Genomic DNA, 17,670 nt, shown 5'->3' on the forward strand with positions numbered 1-17,670 from the left:
TATCCTGCTCTTCCCTCGTAGTACTTGAATCATCTGGAACAGGGCTTGAGGCTGCTCAGTCCTACCATCGTTCAGTACTGTAATCTCTACCATTATGATGGTTTATTAGCCTACCAAAATACGAAAGTGCAAAACCATTACGTGAGAAACTACACTGGCTCCCACTCAAGGAACGTATAACTTTTAAAGTATGCACCTTAGTTCATAAAATCATTCACGGTGAAGCCCCTGCATACATGTCTGATTTAATAGACCTACCACCCAGAAACGCTAAAACATCATCCCGAACTCCCCTCAATCTCCACTTCCCTAAGTGCAAAGGCATAAAATACAAAGTAATGCAAGCATCAACCTTCTCTTACATGAGCACACAATTCTGGAATACACTACCACGCAACCTGAAAACTACCTACGAATTAACCGACTTCCGCAAATTATTGAAGACTCATCTCTTTGATAAAACTTATCGCAAGGATCAAAACACACGAAGTCCATACACACTATTAGAAATGCATCAATACACTCTCTTGTGAATTCTCTTCCCCCATATTTTCACCACACTTAAAACTCTACCTATAGTTACCCAAATGTTTCTTACTATTGTTCTATCGCCTTATCATTTTCCCATTGTTACACTCCATTGTTCTATTTCCCTAATGATATTTTGACTTTGTCTTCCCATAACCCTTCACAATGTAACTCATAATTGAATTGTAACAAAATGTATTTCCATCATTCACTATGTATTGTAAGCCACACTGAGCCCGCAAATAGGTGGGAAAATGTGGGATACAAATGCAATAAAATAAATAAATAAATACCTGCTGATGTATTTCTTTTCCACCCTGTGCTCAACTTTTTTGGGTTTTTTTAATAGTATAGAGACATAACATGTTTCTATTACACTCCCAAGAAAAGAAGGCTGATAGCTAAAAGACTCCACTCCAAAGTAAAGAAACGTATGTTATAATAACTTCCACAGAAAAGGGAATAAATCTTAACAGCAAATAAAAATAATAATGAGGAGGAATTATGTCGAAAGCTAAGTGCTATGCTCAGTCATCCCTTATAGTTTTGATATGTTGATTGATATTGTGGTGTTAATCCAGAAGAATGTTAATGGGATTGAAGTGTGAAATGAAGCGAGCAACAAGATCAAGATTAAAAAAGAAAAAATAAGGAGATTTTTTTGAGACTGATGAGAAAAATGGAGTCCGATAAACGTAGGCGCTAAGGGCCCCTTTTACGAAGCTGCTGCAAAAGTGCTGGTGCTGGCGTTTGTTTTTGGTGAATGCTGAAGGTCCGTTTTTACCTCAGTGGATAAAAGGCGGGTTTTTCTCTTTTTCTGGAAATGGCCATTGAGGTGGCGGTAAGGGTTCCTTTGCTAACCCAGCAGTACTGCCTGATTACCACCGGGTACACACCGGTGCTACAAAAATAACAATTTTTTGTAGCGCCAGATATGACGCATGCTGGGGATGGAAACTAACGCTGGGCTGTTGCGGTAGCCCGGCTGTATTTCCCTTTTAGCGAGTGGTAAGCCCACGTTGGGCTTACTGCCGCTTCGTAAAAGGGGCCTTAAGAGATTCTGCTTTCTGCCACTGTTTGGACATTTGATGTCTTTTTCCTCCTTATTATTATTTTCTTTTTATTTGATGTTAAGATTGATTCCCTTAAGAACATAAGGGTAGCCATACTGGGTCGGGCCAATGGTCCATCTAGCCCAATATCCTGCTTCCAACAGTGGCCAAGCCAGGTCACAAGTACATGACAGAAAACCCTATTAGTAGCAACATTCCAGAATTCCAAATAGTAGCAACATTCCAGAACCCCTAAGAGTAGCAACATTCCATGCAGAATCCCAAAGAATATCAAGATTCTGGAATTCCAAAGAGTAGCAACATTCCATGCAGAATCCCAAAGAATATCAAGATTCCGGAATCCCAAAGAGTAGCAACATTCCATGCTACCAATCCCAGGTCTGTCTGTGGAAGTTATTAGAGCATATGTTTCTTCAGCTTTGAGTGGAGACTTAAGAGTGTAATTTTGCTGAAGATTGCCTAGTAAATCTATTGAGTAATATCTAAAAGACACAGTCAATATTCATGTGAGACTTCACTTCCTTTCAGGTTCGTAAGTACCTCCTTTTGTTGGATGTTCGAAAGGACCATGTCAAATTCTGGCATCCACAGATATTGCTGATGGTGTCAAATCCCAGAACCTGTGTTCGTTTAATCAGGTTTGTTAACGACCTGAAGAAAAGTGGCCTCTTTGTCCTGGGGCATGTGGGACTGGAAGACCTGGGTAAGATCATATTGTACTTTACCACCTGCCTAGATGCAAAGTCCTTGGATACAAATTTACTACGTAATGAAAGTACACTCAGGTCACTTCACTGGCTCCCTATCCGATTCCGCATACAGTTTAAACTTCTCGTACTGACCTTTAAATGCATCCACTCTGCAGCCCCCCATTACCTCTCCGCTCTCATCTCTCCCTACATTCCTCCCTGTGAACTCCGCTCGCTGGACAAATTTCTCTTGTCGTCCTCCTTCTCCTCCACTGCTAACTCCAGGCTTCGCTCCTTTTCTCTCGCGGCACCTTATGCCTGGAATAGACTTCCTGGACCTATACGTCTAGCTCCATCTCTACCTGTTTCAAATCTATGCTGAAAACCCACCTTTTCACTGCTGCTTTTAGCTCCTAGCCACAGTTGCCCTCCCCTTGTCCCTTCCTCCCTTCTCACCCATTACTTCCCTCACCTGTAACTATCTTGTCTGTCTGTATTATTTAGATTGTAAGCTCTTTTGAGCAGGGACTGTCTCTTTATGTCAGATGTTCAGCGCTGCGTGCATCTGGTAGCGCTATACAAATGCTAATAATAATAATAAATATTTTCCCATTGAAAATGATCATGGATATTACAGATCTGCAGATTTTGCACCTGCTCCTTCTGCAGGTGAAATTTCAATGGAAAATAAAGTGAAAAAGATCTGAAAATATGATGTATCCATGCTATTTTCCTTCCTCAACCTGAATGAAATCCCGGGAACAGTTACAACTAATGCTACTTATTCCTATGGCAGCAGTAGACGAACATGGTACTGCAGAGATACACATGAGAGACAGTCCTTTCTCAACAGAGCTCATGTTCCTGTCAAGACCAGGGGCGTCGCTGCTATGGGGCCACGGGGGCCAGGGCCCCCGTAGATTTGGCCCTGGACCCCCCTACCGTCGACCCCCCCCCCCGCCCGCTTGCCTGCCCGCTCACTGTCGCCTACCTGGGACCCCATCCCCCGCCAGCCGAAGTCTTCGGCTGGTGGGGGATGGGGTCCCCGCCAGCCCAGGTAGGCGACGGCGAGCGAGTGGGCAGGCGAGTGGGCAGGAGTTGAGAGGGTCGGCGGTGGTGGTGGGGGGGGTGGGCGATAATGATGGCGGGGGGGTTATAATGTGCCCCCTCACCTCGGCTCTGGCCCCCCCTACTGCTGAAGGTCAGATACGCCCCTGGTCAAGACAAACATATAGGAGAAAAGAGACTTTCTTATCTTCATTTGTTAAAAAGATATTTAAAACCAGCAAGGTTGTGAACAGGAAAAACAAGAGTTAAAGTTTGAAAGGCCAGGGTGGGAGTTGGCCACAGAGAAGAAGGGCACAGTGGAGTTGAAGAGGAAAGAGAAGCTTGAACTCTGGGCGAAAGTGGACAGGGAGCCAATGTAGGGGTCCCTTTACCAAGCTGTGGGAAAAAGGGTCCTGTGCTAGCGGCCGGGACCGTTTCTCCCGCGCGCAAAAGCCATTTTTATCGCAGCAGGTAAAAAGGCCCCAGACACGTGGCTATGTGGCAAGAGAACTCTTACCACGTGATCAAGTGGTGGGGGAGCCCTTACCGCCAACCACTGAGGTGTCGATAAGGGTTCCCGAACTAACCCGGCGGTAACCGGGCTGCGCAATGCCCAATTACCGCAACACAACCCATTTCCAGGGGTTTTCTTTTTCCCTCTGAACTGGCGTGCACTCAGGGCGGGACAACTGCTGGCAGCCACGTTGGGCCGGTGGTAGTCCCGGAACAGTGAGTAGTAAACCCACTCTGTAAAAGGCCCCGTAGTGTCATGAGAAGGGGACTTACATGGGCTTAGCAAAATCATGCAGCACAATTTTGAATAGACTGTAGTGGAAAGAAGGGGCTAAAGGGGGGGGTGGCCACCGTTGGTTTTGCGGCGGGAGGGTCGTCTGTTGGGGGGGGTCTTGCGAGTTTTCCTGCTATCGTCGCTGTGATCCCTCACCTGCCTCCTCGACATGGGACAGTCGGCACACCATTTATTTATTTATTTATTTTTTTGTTACATTTGTACCCCGCGCTTTCCCACTCATGGCAGGCTCAATGCGGTAGGCAATGGAGGGTTAAGTGACTTGCCCAGAGTCACAAGGAGCTGCCTGTGCCGGGAATCAAACTCAGTTCCTCAGTTCCCCAGGACCAAAGTCCACCACCCTAACCACTAGGCCACTCCTCCACTCCGCATCTCGCTTGCCGTCTCGCCGCCCTCCCTCTCCGACAGTGCGAATCCGGAGTTTCAGAGCAGAGGGAGAGCGGTTAGTGTGCGCGTGTGTTTCGGGAGGTTCAGCCGGTCTGGTGCGATTCCTAGGCAGGGGGAGGAGTAGGGAAACACGCTCCACGTGTTTCCCTACTCCTCCCCCTGCCTGAGTCGTTGTTTGCTGCTGGCTGGGTCGGGCTGTTGACGTCATCCATGTCGCAGCCAATCAGTGGAATGATCTACTCCACTTTTGAGTTTTCCACGGTTCCAGGTAGCCTCAGAACGTTGGAGGTGAGAATTATTATATAGGATAGTAATAAACACATCTAAAAAAAACTGCATTTCTTGCGCTTACTTGTTACGTAAAAATGATATAAACTTGATAAAGGCGACGTTGGAAAGTGCTTTCATAGTGAGATAGCGGATTTCTCGAGTTTTACTGGTCCCGTTTTTTTTAGTTATGAGATACCTGCTTTGGTAGCACCAAGTTTATATCATTTTTACGTAACAATCAGATAAAGTCAAGTAAAATACAGCGCAGAAAGAACACCAGTAATCACAGGACAGCCAACAATCACTCGAAAAGAGGAGAAGAAAAAGGGAGAGAGAAAGTGAAGGATCAACAGTAATTACTGTACTGCAGAAGAGTTGGGTGTTTGAGGTTTACAATATTCTTAATAAAACATTTCTTAGTGTGCCATTGCATAATTAATAGTCTAATTGAATGTTTATGTAGGAATTACATTATTCTAGACGTGAAGTACCACAAAGAGACTGACATTGTAAACACTTGGCAGTTACACGGCAAAAACCATCTTTCAATATTAAGAGCTAACAAAGCATCCATAAAATAATTATAATGTTTCCCAATAATGACCTTTTAGTTTGAACATTTTCTCTCGGTTTCCGATGGCTAAGTGTAGTCTACACTGATAATGTAGCTTGTCAGATTATGTGGTTTAGCTTTCAGATTGTCTCCTCTTCTCCTTCCAGATGTGCTGCCTTCAGACCCCATCCCGATGCAGTACAGTTCATGGCTGCGACTGGTAGATGTACTGAACATCAAAGCTTTTGTGAATTTGACCCTTTCCGACTCCGTGAGACACGGTGTTCAGCAGCTGCTCTTCATCTCTGGTTTGGGTGAGTCCTGTTCTCCGCTGTCCTGCTGCTCTTAAGGACTCAATGACTCTTCCCTTCCATATCATATCAGGCAAGGCATTTTGGGGTCCCTGTTAAAATATCAGTGCCAGCTGCATTGCCCTTACCTTTGGTAGGTTCAAGGATGCTGTGTCAAGCCTTTTCCCTCTTCTGCTTAGGCCTTCCCTGGTTGGGTTGTTCTAATAAAAATACTTGAATTCGTTCCTTGGATTACCCTGCAAATGTTTTATTAACCCACTTTTGAAGCAGGGGCGTAACTAGGTGGGGCCACAGGGGCATGGGCCCCCGCAGATTTAGCCCTGGCCCCCCTACTTTCACCCCCCCACCGCCGACCCTCCCCACCACATTCGACCCCCCCCCTCCCACTGCCGCCAACCCTCCCCCACCGCCGCCATCAGGTACCTTTGCTGGAGGGGGTCCCCAACCCCCGCCAGCTGGTCCTTTTCAGCGCCGGTCTCCGTGCAGGACGTCAGGACTCACAGAAACAGGATCCAGATCAACGAACACGCTGGACTCGGAGACCTGGCGGTGGCGGTGGCAGGGGAGAGTAGTTGGTGGCAGCAGGGGGGGGCTAAAGTGTGCCTCTTCACCTCGGGGCTCTGGACCCCCCTCCCACCGAAGTCTGGCTACGCCACTGTTTTGAAGTGCTTGAATCCTTATAAGTGCAGGAATACCTCACCAGTTATGATAGAACTGCAGTTAGTAGGGGAAATCTGTGGCAAACGCTTCAGCATTTTCAACACTTGGAAGCCTGTCGGCAAGGTCAGAGTCCTTCACCAGCGGTTGTGGTGCTACAATGTATCCTGGCAATAATTTCTGCAATCCCAGTGCACCTGACTGTCCCTCACCTCTGTTGCTACAATGACATCTTTCTCTAGTGCTGGACCTGTTAGGGAGTCATGGGGTTCAGAAGCAGTTTTCTGGCAGGTAACGAGAAATTAAGAAATTCATTTTTAATGCAAAGGTATTTTCCCCTTAGATGCTTCCCATTTCTAGATATTTTCATGGGTATTATTTGGAAGACGCCTTCCCAAAGGACATCCCAGGTACCTCCTAGAAATTACCCAGCTGAAATTCAGCCTATGGCAGGCAGTCAATTTTTAAAATGCTAACCACTTCTAGCCATATTCAATTATTATTATTAGCATTTGTATAGCGCTACCAGACACACGCAGCGCTGAACACCTGATACAAAGAGACAATCCATGTCTTGGCACTGGCATTGAATCTCCAGGTGAGCAGTGGTATCCAGAAGTTATGTGGGTACGGCTGACATTCGATGTTCTACCTGCTATTTAAAGGGTCCTACTTTCCCAGTAATCTATGCAGTCACCGGTATGAAATATCGCTGGTTTCCACCTAACTTCTGGGACTGCCCAGAGGAGGTATTCATCAGCTGCCCACTATCAGCTCTATACTTTTAGGGACATTTAATGTTGTCTTATTATATATTGAGTCGATCTGTGTTTTGCAGGTGGAATGAGACCCAACACAATTGTCCTTGGGTTCTACGACAATCGTGCTCCTCAGGATTGCATAGAGGAGGATCTGGCACTCATCAACTCCGACTCATGGAAGTTCCTCAGCAGTGGTCATATTCCATGGTTCAGTTTCCCTCCTGTGAGACAGGGAGCATCTCCAAAGCGGCTGTCCCCAAGCGAGTACGTGTCCATCATTTCCGATGCGATAAAGATGCTGAAACATGTGGTCCTGGCAAGGTACTTTTCCGACTTCAACGAGGCTCAGGTGTTCAGACATGGTGGCAAGGGAGTGTACATTGATGTCTGGCCAGTAAACCTTATGTGCCCAGACAGTGCCAGCCTTATGGATACCTGCAGACTCTTCTTCCTACAGATGGCTTATGTGCTGAAGATGGTGCACTCCTGGAAGAGAGCCAGGCTCCGCATTTTCCTCTGTATGAAGCCGGATGGTAGGCTTGAGGGGCAAGAAGAAAAGCTGAAGTGCCTCCTCCGAGATCTACGCATCCAAGCATCCATCCATATCGTGGCGTGGGACTCTGTGGTGGCTCTCCATTACCACAAGCAGAAACCTACAGGAACGGCAGTGGAGGAGGCTCACATGAACTCCTCAAGAGACTCCACCCAGATCTCAGAGGAATATTTGAGGACTGTGAACCAGATGATTCTACATCAAAATTTCTTCTACACACCGGCAGTCCGATTCCTTTACTTGCCCCAACCCCCAGCCAATAAAGGTTTATATAACAACTACCTCAAGCAACTGGACCTCATGACCAGTGGCTTGGGCCCCATATTACTGATTCATGGTGTGAGTGCAGTCACAAGTACAGAACTATAACTTGCTCCTGGAAGGACAGATACCAGCCAGACTTCAGTGGCGGCTTCCTGATAGAAGAAAGGTTCAAATAAATGAGGAGAACCATGTTCAAGCAGTACCCTGACATCCCAAGAACAGCTCGAACAACTAACGACTGACCGGGGGGAAGGAGGTTTTAGCGCATGGGGTGGCCACATTTAGAATGTATACTTTTTATTCTAAGAAATGCCAAAGTAAAGGCAATGAATTATAATTCACCCAGGACTGAAAGCAGCAGAAGAGAGAAATTGGGGAAGCAGATGCGTTGCTCTTCCAAAGACTGACATAGAACCTGCTGCCTTGGTGCAAGAATCTAATTTAAGTATTCAGGTAGACGTTCTCCGGAAAATACACAGAGTGGGCAGAGGATGTGCAAAAGGAAAAGAAAAATATTCTTTGGCGATGCCTTTTACTAACAATAAAAGCCAAGCTTGCGTTTTATACAGGATGTCTTGAGCATTATTTGAAACCCCCTTCAGCATACTGAAGTCCCTGTGAATGGAGGAGGTTTTTAAGGAAGCTGTGTGGACCAGGGGCGTAGCCAGACAACAGATTTTGGGTGGGCCTGGCCAAGAATTGGGTGGGCACCAAGTGTTCTCCCCCCCCCCCCCCTTCCAAAAAAATTATCTCAGCTGGTGGGAAAATGCTTCTTTCCACCTTGGCAGCAAGCATGCACTGAAAACTGAGTATGCACAGGTGCCGGTATCGTGGAGAGTAGCGTTTTCATTACCATCAGGGGGAAATCTTCAGCCGACGGAGCTTGGGATTCCCACCAGTTACCACTAAACATGTGCTACTGTTGGGTGGGCCTGAGCCATAAATGGGTGGGCCCTGGCCCACCCAAGCCCACCTGTGGCTATGCCACTGGTGTGGACTGATGCCGTGTGCAACCTAAGAACTTCATTCTCTGCAGACAGAGACAGGTCATAGCCCAAGGGCAAGGAATGTTGGTCTTCCTTAGGGTTTAGGTCAGAACTCCCCCCCCCCCTCCATCATTGTCTGCATCTCTCATTCCTGCTACAAACTTCTAATAATCTTCTATAATATGTAGAATTGCAGTAGATAGTATGATGCAAGGAGGTGTAGCAAAGTCCCAGGAAGGAAACTGCCACTGGACTCTGCAGGGAAAGTGGGGCCTTGGGAACTTTTGTCCTCATAATAAAAGTTGTAATACTGTATATAGTGCTTTACAGTTGTGCTACTGGAAGCACCCATGTGTTGTGCAGGTTACATTGCATGGGGCTGATGCAGTGGCGTTCCTAGGGGGGCTGACACCCGGGGCGGATCACCGATGCGCCGCACCGCGCCCCCCCCGGGTGCAGCGCCCCCCCGGAACAGCACGACGCCCCCCCCCCCGGCAAAAGAACCCCCCCGGGTGCATGCCGCTGGGGGGGGGGGGTGGTGCCGCATGCCTGCCGGCTCTTCGTTTTCATGCTCCCTCTGCCCCAGAACAGGAAGTAACCTGTTCCAGGGCAAAGGGAGCATGAAAACGAAGAGCTGACAGGCGCGCGGCACCCCCCCAGCAGCGTGCACCCGGGGCGGACTGCCCCCACTGCCCCCCCTTGGTACGCCACTGGGCTGATGCACTTTCATTGTAGCTCTATAGAATCAGAATGGTACTCAGTCAAAATAGCCCCGACAAAATGGCCCTGACAAAAAAAGCTCCAAACGAAAAAAGCTCCCGACATAATAGTCCCTGACATAACAGCCACTGTCAATATGGCCTGCCCACAACATATGCAGATCCCTGGAGCAGTTTTAGTGGGTGCAGTGCACTTCAGGCAGGCGGACCCAGGCCCACCCCCCCCCCCTACCTGTTACACTTGTGGTGGTAAATGTGAGCCCTTCAAAACCCACCAGAAACCCACTGTACCCACATCTGGGTGCCCCCTTCACCCCTTAGGGCTATGGTAGTGTTGTACAGTTGTGGGGAGTGGGTTTTGGGGGCCTCAGCACACAAGGCAAGGGAGCTATGTACCTGGGAGCAATTTCTGAAGTCCACTGCAGTGCCCCCTAGGGTGCCCGGTTGGTGTCCTGCCATGTGAGGGGGACCAGTGTACTACGAATGCTGGCTCCTCCCACAACCAAAGGGTTTGCATTTGGTTGTTTCTGAGATGGGCGTCCTCAGTTTCCATTAACGCCGAAAACCGGGGACGACCATCTCTAAGGTCGACCTAAATGTTGAAATTTGGGCGTCTCTAACCGTATTATCGAAACGAAAGATGGCCGCCCATCTTGTTTTGATAATACGGGTTTCCCCGCCCCTTCGCGGGGACGTCCTGTGAGGACGCCCTCAGGAAAACTTGGGTGTCCCGTTCAGTTATGCCCCTCTATATACTCACTGGTTTGATGACCCCTGAAGCAGGCGCACACGCCGAAACACAGCTGTGTCGGGTCCTATATATGTTATCACAAAAATGGTCCTTGAAATTGAAATCCTCTTTGTATGGGCCTCACTTTTCTTGTTTGTTGGTACTTATCCTTCTCTCCATGAGTAATGTCCATTGGGGCTGAAGCATTTAACCCTGCCAGTGCCAGACAGTGTATTAACCCTTAGCTGGCTGCCTCATTCCTTGCACTGTACCCACCTTCCTGTCATCATGTGCATTTTAAATCTGGAATCTCTGTAATAAAGCATCATTGCCAGTTGGTACTGTGACACCTTCTGTAGTGCTTATTGTCTTTGTCGTGCAGAATTTGCCATGTCACATAGCAGATTAGATTCTCAAGTATAGATGAGCTCCCTCCAGCAGATAAGATGGAAACTGAAAAGGATTCCACCACATTTGTGAAGGGAGAATCTCCTTTATTTAAGGCAGGGGTTCTAATCTAATGTGAAACTTCCCAAACTTGTAGACGCATTAGTCCCAGCAGGAGGTTCAAGGCGGTTAACATAAAAGACAACTCTTAACACCATGAGGAGCTACAAAAAACAATAAAAAAAAAAAAACAATCAGAATTTATCAAATAAAAAGTTTTTTGTTTTTTACACAGTGGCATATAGCCAGCCCCAGATTGAATTGCTTAAGGGTGTGCATTCCTAAATTTTAAACTCTATCTTCTGATCTTCAAGGCCTTAAAGGAAATGGCCCCGAGTACTTAAAGAACAGGATGACCCTCAACACACCACCAAGGATACTAAGAACCTCTCAAGGTCTATCACTAACCACAGCCTCTCCAAAAGACATTACACGATGTGATACCCGCACGTGAGCCTTTTCCAGAGTAGCCCCTACACTCTGGAATGCACTGCCCTAAAGGCTCCACTTAACACAAGACTACCTCTACTTCAGGAAGCAAGTGAAAGCTTGGCTCTTCAATCAAGCCTTTAATGGAAGAAGTAATTAACTTGTTAGTCTCACTCACACACACAAGGATTGACTCGGGCTGCACAAACTGCAGCGGGATATGTTTATCCACTCCTACCCTAGCTGAGATAATATTTAACCATCTCTCTGACCTCATGTGCAACTTTCTTTAAATTAATCACCATATTTTTTTAACTCCTCTTACTCTCTTACCTATCTGTATGTTCCATCTTTGCTTTACCCTACGCTGTCTATTAAAATGTTCTATTATATATTGTGTTGACATTGTAAGTGGTGTACTATGCCGTACTTTGTATTGTTATTTGAATATTTTTACTGCTGTAATTGTCTGTTACTCATGTTTGATTTATTCTTACTGTACACCGCCTTGAGTGAAATCTTTCAAAAAGGTGGTAAATACATCCTAACAAATAAATAAATAAATTCCAAATTGTAATAGCTTGAAAAAAAAAAACATCTCAACTCGGTCAAGTTTTTAGGATACCCACAATGAATATGCATGAAGTAGATTTGCAGTATATGAAAATTTAGCTCATGTATATTCATCGTGCATAACCTGAAAACCAGACTGGCTTGGTGTGTTCCGAGGACTGGGTTGAGGTTATAGCTGCTGCTCCGGGAGCCTGTTCTGTCCCCTGTAGGATAAGGTTTCTCATTGTAGACATCAGCAACAATTCTGAACTTCTGGCCACTGTATTTTAATTTAGTCTTGCCCCTCCCCCAAGAAAGAAATTGTTCCAAGTCTTTTTGCATGATTTCTGAGAAATCTGGGATAAAATAACCAGCTGGATAACTTTCTCAATCAGATTAATGTAAACCAGAGTAAAAGGCAGCAGCATCACAGTGGAGAGAGAGCCAAAGAACCCAAAACTCGACTCTTGATTCATCTGTAAATGTATCCTGTACCAGCAGGTCATGAATTAAGACTTATTTATGATTATTTTGTAGTATTAGGATGTATTTAATGCCTTTTTGAAAGAATTTGTTCAAGGTGGTGTACAGCAAGAAGAAGTCCAACATAAGCAATAGACAATTACAGCAGTAAAAATATTCAAATAGCAATACAAGGTATGAGATAATATGCTACATTACAATTGCCAGGCAGACTTTTACAGTTTGTGTCTTGCAGTTGATAAGGCGGATTTGGATAGGTTGGGTTGGGCTTCAGTGGCAAACTAAGGACAAGGCTGGGTGGACTTCAACAGTCTATGTCCCTGAAATGCCAAAGAGACAATGATCAAGTATTTTTGATCACATTCATTGTTGATTTAATCATGTCTTGATAATGAGTGTGACTGTTGGGTAGACTGGATGGACTGTTCAAGTCTTTATCTGCCGTCATTTACTATGTTATATCAACACTTAGGGAGCAGTGCAGAGAATCGGTTTATCTGATGAGTCGGAGAGCAGATTGATGAAACCTAAATCATTGACGTCACTTCTGTTCAAGGTTTAAGATTTAGTCTCAGAAGACCCAAAAGAAAACTTACAAATTAAGACACAGTAAGGTCTGTTTTAATGTTCCACTAGAAAATGATTTTTTTTGGAGGGTGAGGGGGTATGCCAGGTGCCTGCAACCGAGCAGCACATGGTCCAGGTTGAGTCCGCGTGTAGCTTTCATTCCCATTACAACATAAAATGCTAACGGACCATAGAATCTCTCCCGTGTGTACAGGGAGAGTAGCGCTATAGTAGTGCTATAGAAATGATAAGTAACATAGTAGATGATGGCAGAAAAAGACCTGCATGGTCCATCCAGTCTGCCCAACAAGATAAACTCATATGTGTATACCTTACCTTGATTTGTACCTGCCTTTTTCAGGGCACAAGACCGTACAAGTCTGCCCAGCAGTATTTCCCGCCTCCCAACCACCAGTCCCGCTTCCCATCACCGGCTCTGGCACAGACCGTATAAGTCTGCCCTCCACTATCCTCGCCTCCCAACCATCAACCTCTCTTCCCCCACCTGCTCCGCCACCCAATTTTGGCTAAGCTTCTGCGGATCCATTCCTACTGCACAGGATTCCTTTATGTATATCCCACGCATGTTTGAATTCCGTTACCGTTTTCATCTCCACCACCTCCCGCAGGAGGGCATTCCAAGCATCCACCACCCTCTCCATGAAAAAATACTTCCTGGCATCTTTTTTGAGTCTGCCCCCCTTCAATCTCATTTCATGTCCTCTCGTTCTACCGCCTTCCCATCTCCGGAAAAGATTTTTTTTGCGGATTAATACCTTTCAAGTATTTGAACGTCTGTATCATATCACCCCTGTTCCTCCTTTCCTCCAGGGTATACATGTTCAGGTCAGCAAGTCTCTCCTCATACGTCTTGGAACGCAAATCCCGTACCATTCACGTAGCTTTTCTTTGCACCGCTTCCATTTTTTTAACATCCTTCGCAAGGTACGGCCTCCAAAACTGAACACAATACTCCAGGTGGGGCCTCACCAACGACTTGTAATAGTAGTCTTTGGGATTCCAGAATCGTGCTACTCTTTGGGATTCTAGAATCTTGCTACTCTTTGGGATTCTGGAATCTTGCTATTCTTTGGAATTCTGGAATCTTGCTACTCTTTGTCCTTATCCCTTATTTGTCCTGTTTGTCTGTCCTAATTAGATTGTAAGCTGTGTCGAGCAGGGACTGTCTCTTCATGTTCAAGTGTACAGTGCTACGTACATCTAGTAGCACTATAGAAATAATAAGTAGTAGTAGTAGCTCTGGGCTTTGCTCTGGTGTTTGGGATCTCACCATAGCTCGGCACAACCCTAATGCCAACTCCGAGCTGGCGTAGGGTTTACAGCAGAAAGAGGGCTCTTGTTTGGTGTGCTGTCCACTGAGCATTGGGGAGGAATAGCAAATGACCTAATGAGCTTGCATTTGCATGGTCATTGCGCTATTCCTTCCCGTGCTCATTTGTTCTCTCGCTCCAGGTCTCAGAACGTTCTGGAACGATAAACGCAGGAGCTTGACTGCCGCTAACGGCCTCTAGCATCTGAGTTTGCTTTTGAGCATCGGGACCTAAATGTCTGTTCTGAAGCCATTAATTTCCAGTAGGTACCTGAGCTGGGAACACAGATGGTTATAATTATCACAGAAGTTTCCTTTATTCTTGGGGGACTTTTCATTACTTCGAACTGTTCTTTAAATTTCAGAAACACCATGTGGCAGCTCTGAGTGCACCTATTAATTCCTACCCAGTCAGAAACCTTTTCAAAAGCAAGAAAGATCAAAGCATAGAACTCAATTTGTTCATGACCTGAGAAAGCTGAGCTTTGATGTCAAAGGAGCAGTTCATCGGGATGTTTCATAGCAGCACTACTGCAGACCTAAAAGTGCTTCTCTGCTCACTGGAAGCATCTGGCTGCCCTTGTGAACATTTGTGGGAAATGATGTGAGATTTGGTGGAGGCTTGAGGCCTGTCACCTCTTCACCTGTTAAGGAGTAGCTGCCAGGGCACAATGGGTCCTGAATGATGTATCTGTATGAAACGTACTGCTGTGCTTGACCATACATACCTTCAACATACTTGCAGGTTTTTGTTACGGATGGGTGCCCAGAAAAGTTTCGTGTTCTCATTTGGAGCTTTTTTTCGTTAATAGTGTGCCATCTTCCGAAAGAGTTTGCGCTCTCTCTCAGTGGTTTGCGCCTGTGCCCTATGGGGAGAAGAATGTGAGCTATGCACAAATGACAGACAGCCCATCCCTAGTTTTTCTACAGTTTTGTACATGCAGATTTTTTGTTCCCCCCCCCCCCCCCCCCAGTTTGAGATCATTTAGTTCAGAGGTCCAGAGGTCAATATTCCATCCTCATTCTTCTTGATCTTTCCGCTGCTTTTGACACTGTCGATCACAGCATACTTCTCGATACCCTGTCCTCACTTGGATTCCAGGGCTCTGTCCTTTCCTGGTTCTCTTCCTACCTCTCCCTCCGCACCTTTAGTGTTCACTCTGGTGGATCCTCTTCTACTTCTATCCCTCTGCCTGTCGGCGTACCTCAGGGTTCTGTTCTTGGTCCCCTCCTCTTTTCTATCTACACTTCTTCCCTTGGTTCATTAATCTCATCCCATGGCTTTTCCTACCATCTCTATGCTGATGACTCCCAAATCTACCTTTCTACCCCTGATATCTCACCTTGCATCCAAACCAAAGTTTCAGCGTGCTTGTCTGACATTGCTGCCTGGATGTCTCAACGCCACCTGAAATTAAATATGACCAAAACCGAGCTTCTCATTTTCCCCCCCAAACCCACCTCCCCGCTCCCCCCGTTTTCTATTTCTGTTGATGGCTCTCTCATTCTCCCTGTCTCCTCAGCTCAAAACCTTGGGGTCATCTTTGACTCTTCTCTCTCCTTCTCTGCTCATATCCAGCAGATTGCCAAGACCTGTCGTTTCTTTCTTTACAACATCCGTAAAATCCCCCCCTTTCTTTCCGAGCACTCTACCAAAACCCTCATCCACACCCTTGTCACCTCTCGTTTAGACTACTGCAATCTGCTTCTTGCTGGCCTCCCACTTAGTCACCTCTCCCCTCTCCAGTCGGTTCAAAACTCTGCTGCCCGTCTCAACTTCCGCCAGGGTCGCTTTACTCATACTACCCCTCTCCTCAAGACCCTTCACTGGCTCCCTATCCGTTTTCGCATCCTGTTCAAACTTCTTCTACTAACCTATAAATGTACTCACTCTGCTGCTCCCCAGTATCTCTCCACACTCGTCCTTCCCTACACCCCTTCCCGTGCACTCCGCTCCATGGATAAATCCTTCTTATCTGTTCCCTTCTCCACTACCGACAACTCCAGACTTTGCGCCTTCTGTCTCACTGCATCCTACGCCTGGAATAAACTTCCTGAGCCCCTACGTCTTGCCCCATCCTTGGCCACCTTTAAATCTAGACTGAAAGCCCACCTCTTTAACATTGCTTTTGACTCGTAACCACTTGTAACCACTTGCCTCCACCTACCCTCCTCTCTTCCTTCCCGTTCACATTAATTGATTTGATTTGCTTACCTTATTTATTTTTTGTCTATTAGATTGTAAGCTCTTTGAGCAGGGACTGTCTTTCTTCTATGTTTGTGCAGCGCTGCGTACGCTTTGTAGCGCTATAGAAATGCTAAATAGTAGTAGTAGTAGTAGTACATAAGTACATAAGTAATGCCGCACTGGGAAAAGACCAAGGGTCCATCGAGCCCAGCATCCTGTCCACAACAGCGGCCAATCCAGGCCAAGGGCACCTGGCGAGCTTCCCAAAGGTACAAACATTCTATACAATCAAGCCATTGTGACATCACTAATGAGGTTGGCTCTTATTGGTGGAATGAGCCACTATGACATCACAATAGGTTAAATCACTGCTCTATGTAATAAAAGTGAGCCAAGTAGAGGACATAAGTACATAAGTAATGCCACACTGGGAAAAGACCAAGGGTCCATCGAGCCCAGCATCCTGTCCACGACAGCGGCCAATCCAGGCCAAGGGCACCTGGCGAGCTTCCCAAACGTACAAACATTCTATACATGTTATTCCTGGAATTGTGGATTTATCCCAAGTCCATTTAGTAGTGGTTTATGGACTTGTCCTTTAGGAAACCGTCTAACCCCTTTTTAAACTTTGCTAAGCTAACCGCCTTCACCATCCCTAATTCCAGAGTTTAATTATGCGTTGGGTGAAGAAAACCTTTCTCCTATTTGTTTTAAATTTACTACACCGTAGTTTCATCGCATGCCCCCTAGTCCTAGTATTTTTGGAAAGCGTGAACAGACGCTTCACATCCACTCATTATTTTATATGCCTCTATCGTGTCTCCCCCTCAGCCATCTTCTCCAAACTGAAAAGCCCTAGCCTCCTTAGTCTTTCTTCATAGGGAAGTCGTCCCATCCCCGCTATCATTTGATTTCCATCCAACTTGCCCAACTCTACCTGTTTGTATGAATCTTTCATTTTGCCATTATCTGGCCGGGTTGGCATCCTGTGGGTTACCATTGACGTCCCTGCTATGCCAGCTAGTCAGTTTTTATATTTTAACTGCTTTATAGCAATTTTTCATTAGACGTGGGAGAGGATATTTTTTTAATAGGCCCCGGAAGGAGCTTTGCAATGTGTTGGCCACCCCCTCCATCCCCACTTTTAATGACGACGACGCTCTCTTTGGTGTTTAAGGTGGTTCCATGGTCACAAATTGCTCAGAGGAATGAATATTCTCCCTCTCTACCTCCTCCTCATCACTTGGAAAGATGCAGAGTGAAGGAGTCTCCAGAGACATCCATTCATCCACTTTATATAGGTTTGTATCCACATTGTCTTTGAGAACCTAATTGCTT

The 17,670-nt window shown here is 46.2% G+C and overlaps 1 protein-coding gene across 1 annotated transcript in view; it reads left to right on the forward strand.

The window, feature by feature from the left end:
* Positions 1 to 8,397, forward strand: part of LOC115478389 (solute carrier family 12 member 9-like) — a 142,569-nt gene extending 134,172 nt beyond the window's left edge. Inside the window, exons 8-10 of the mRNA XM_030215687.1 lie at positions 2,130 to 2,304; positions 5,523 to 5,669; positions 7,162 to 8,397. Of these exons, the coding sequence (XP_030071547.1) occupies positions 2,130 to 2,304; positions 5,523 to 5,669; positions 7,162 to 8,006 (1,167 nt within the window). The 3' untranslated portion in view covers positions 8,007 to 8,397. The remainder of the gene's footprint in view (positions 1 to 2,129; positions 2,305 to 5,522; positions 5,670 to 7,161) is intronic.
* Positions 8,398 to 17,670: the final 9,273 nt, after the last annotated feature.

The sequence above is a fragment of the Microcaecilia unicolor genome, chromosome 10 (assembly GCF_901765095.1).
Source record: "Microcaecilia unicolor chromosome 10, aMicUni1.1, whole genome shotgun sequence".
Classification (NCBI taxonomy): domain Eukaryota; kingdom Metazoa; phylum Chordata; class Amphibia; order Gymnophiona; family Siphonopidae; genus Microcaecilia; species Microcaecilia unicolor.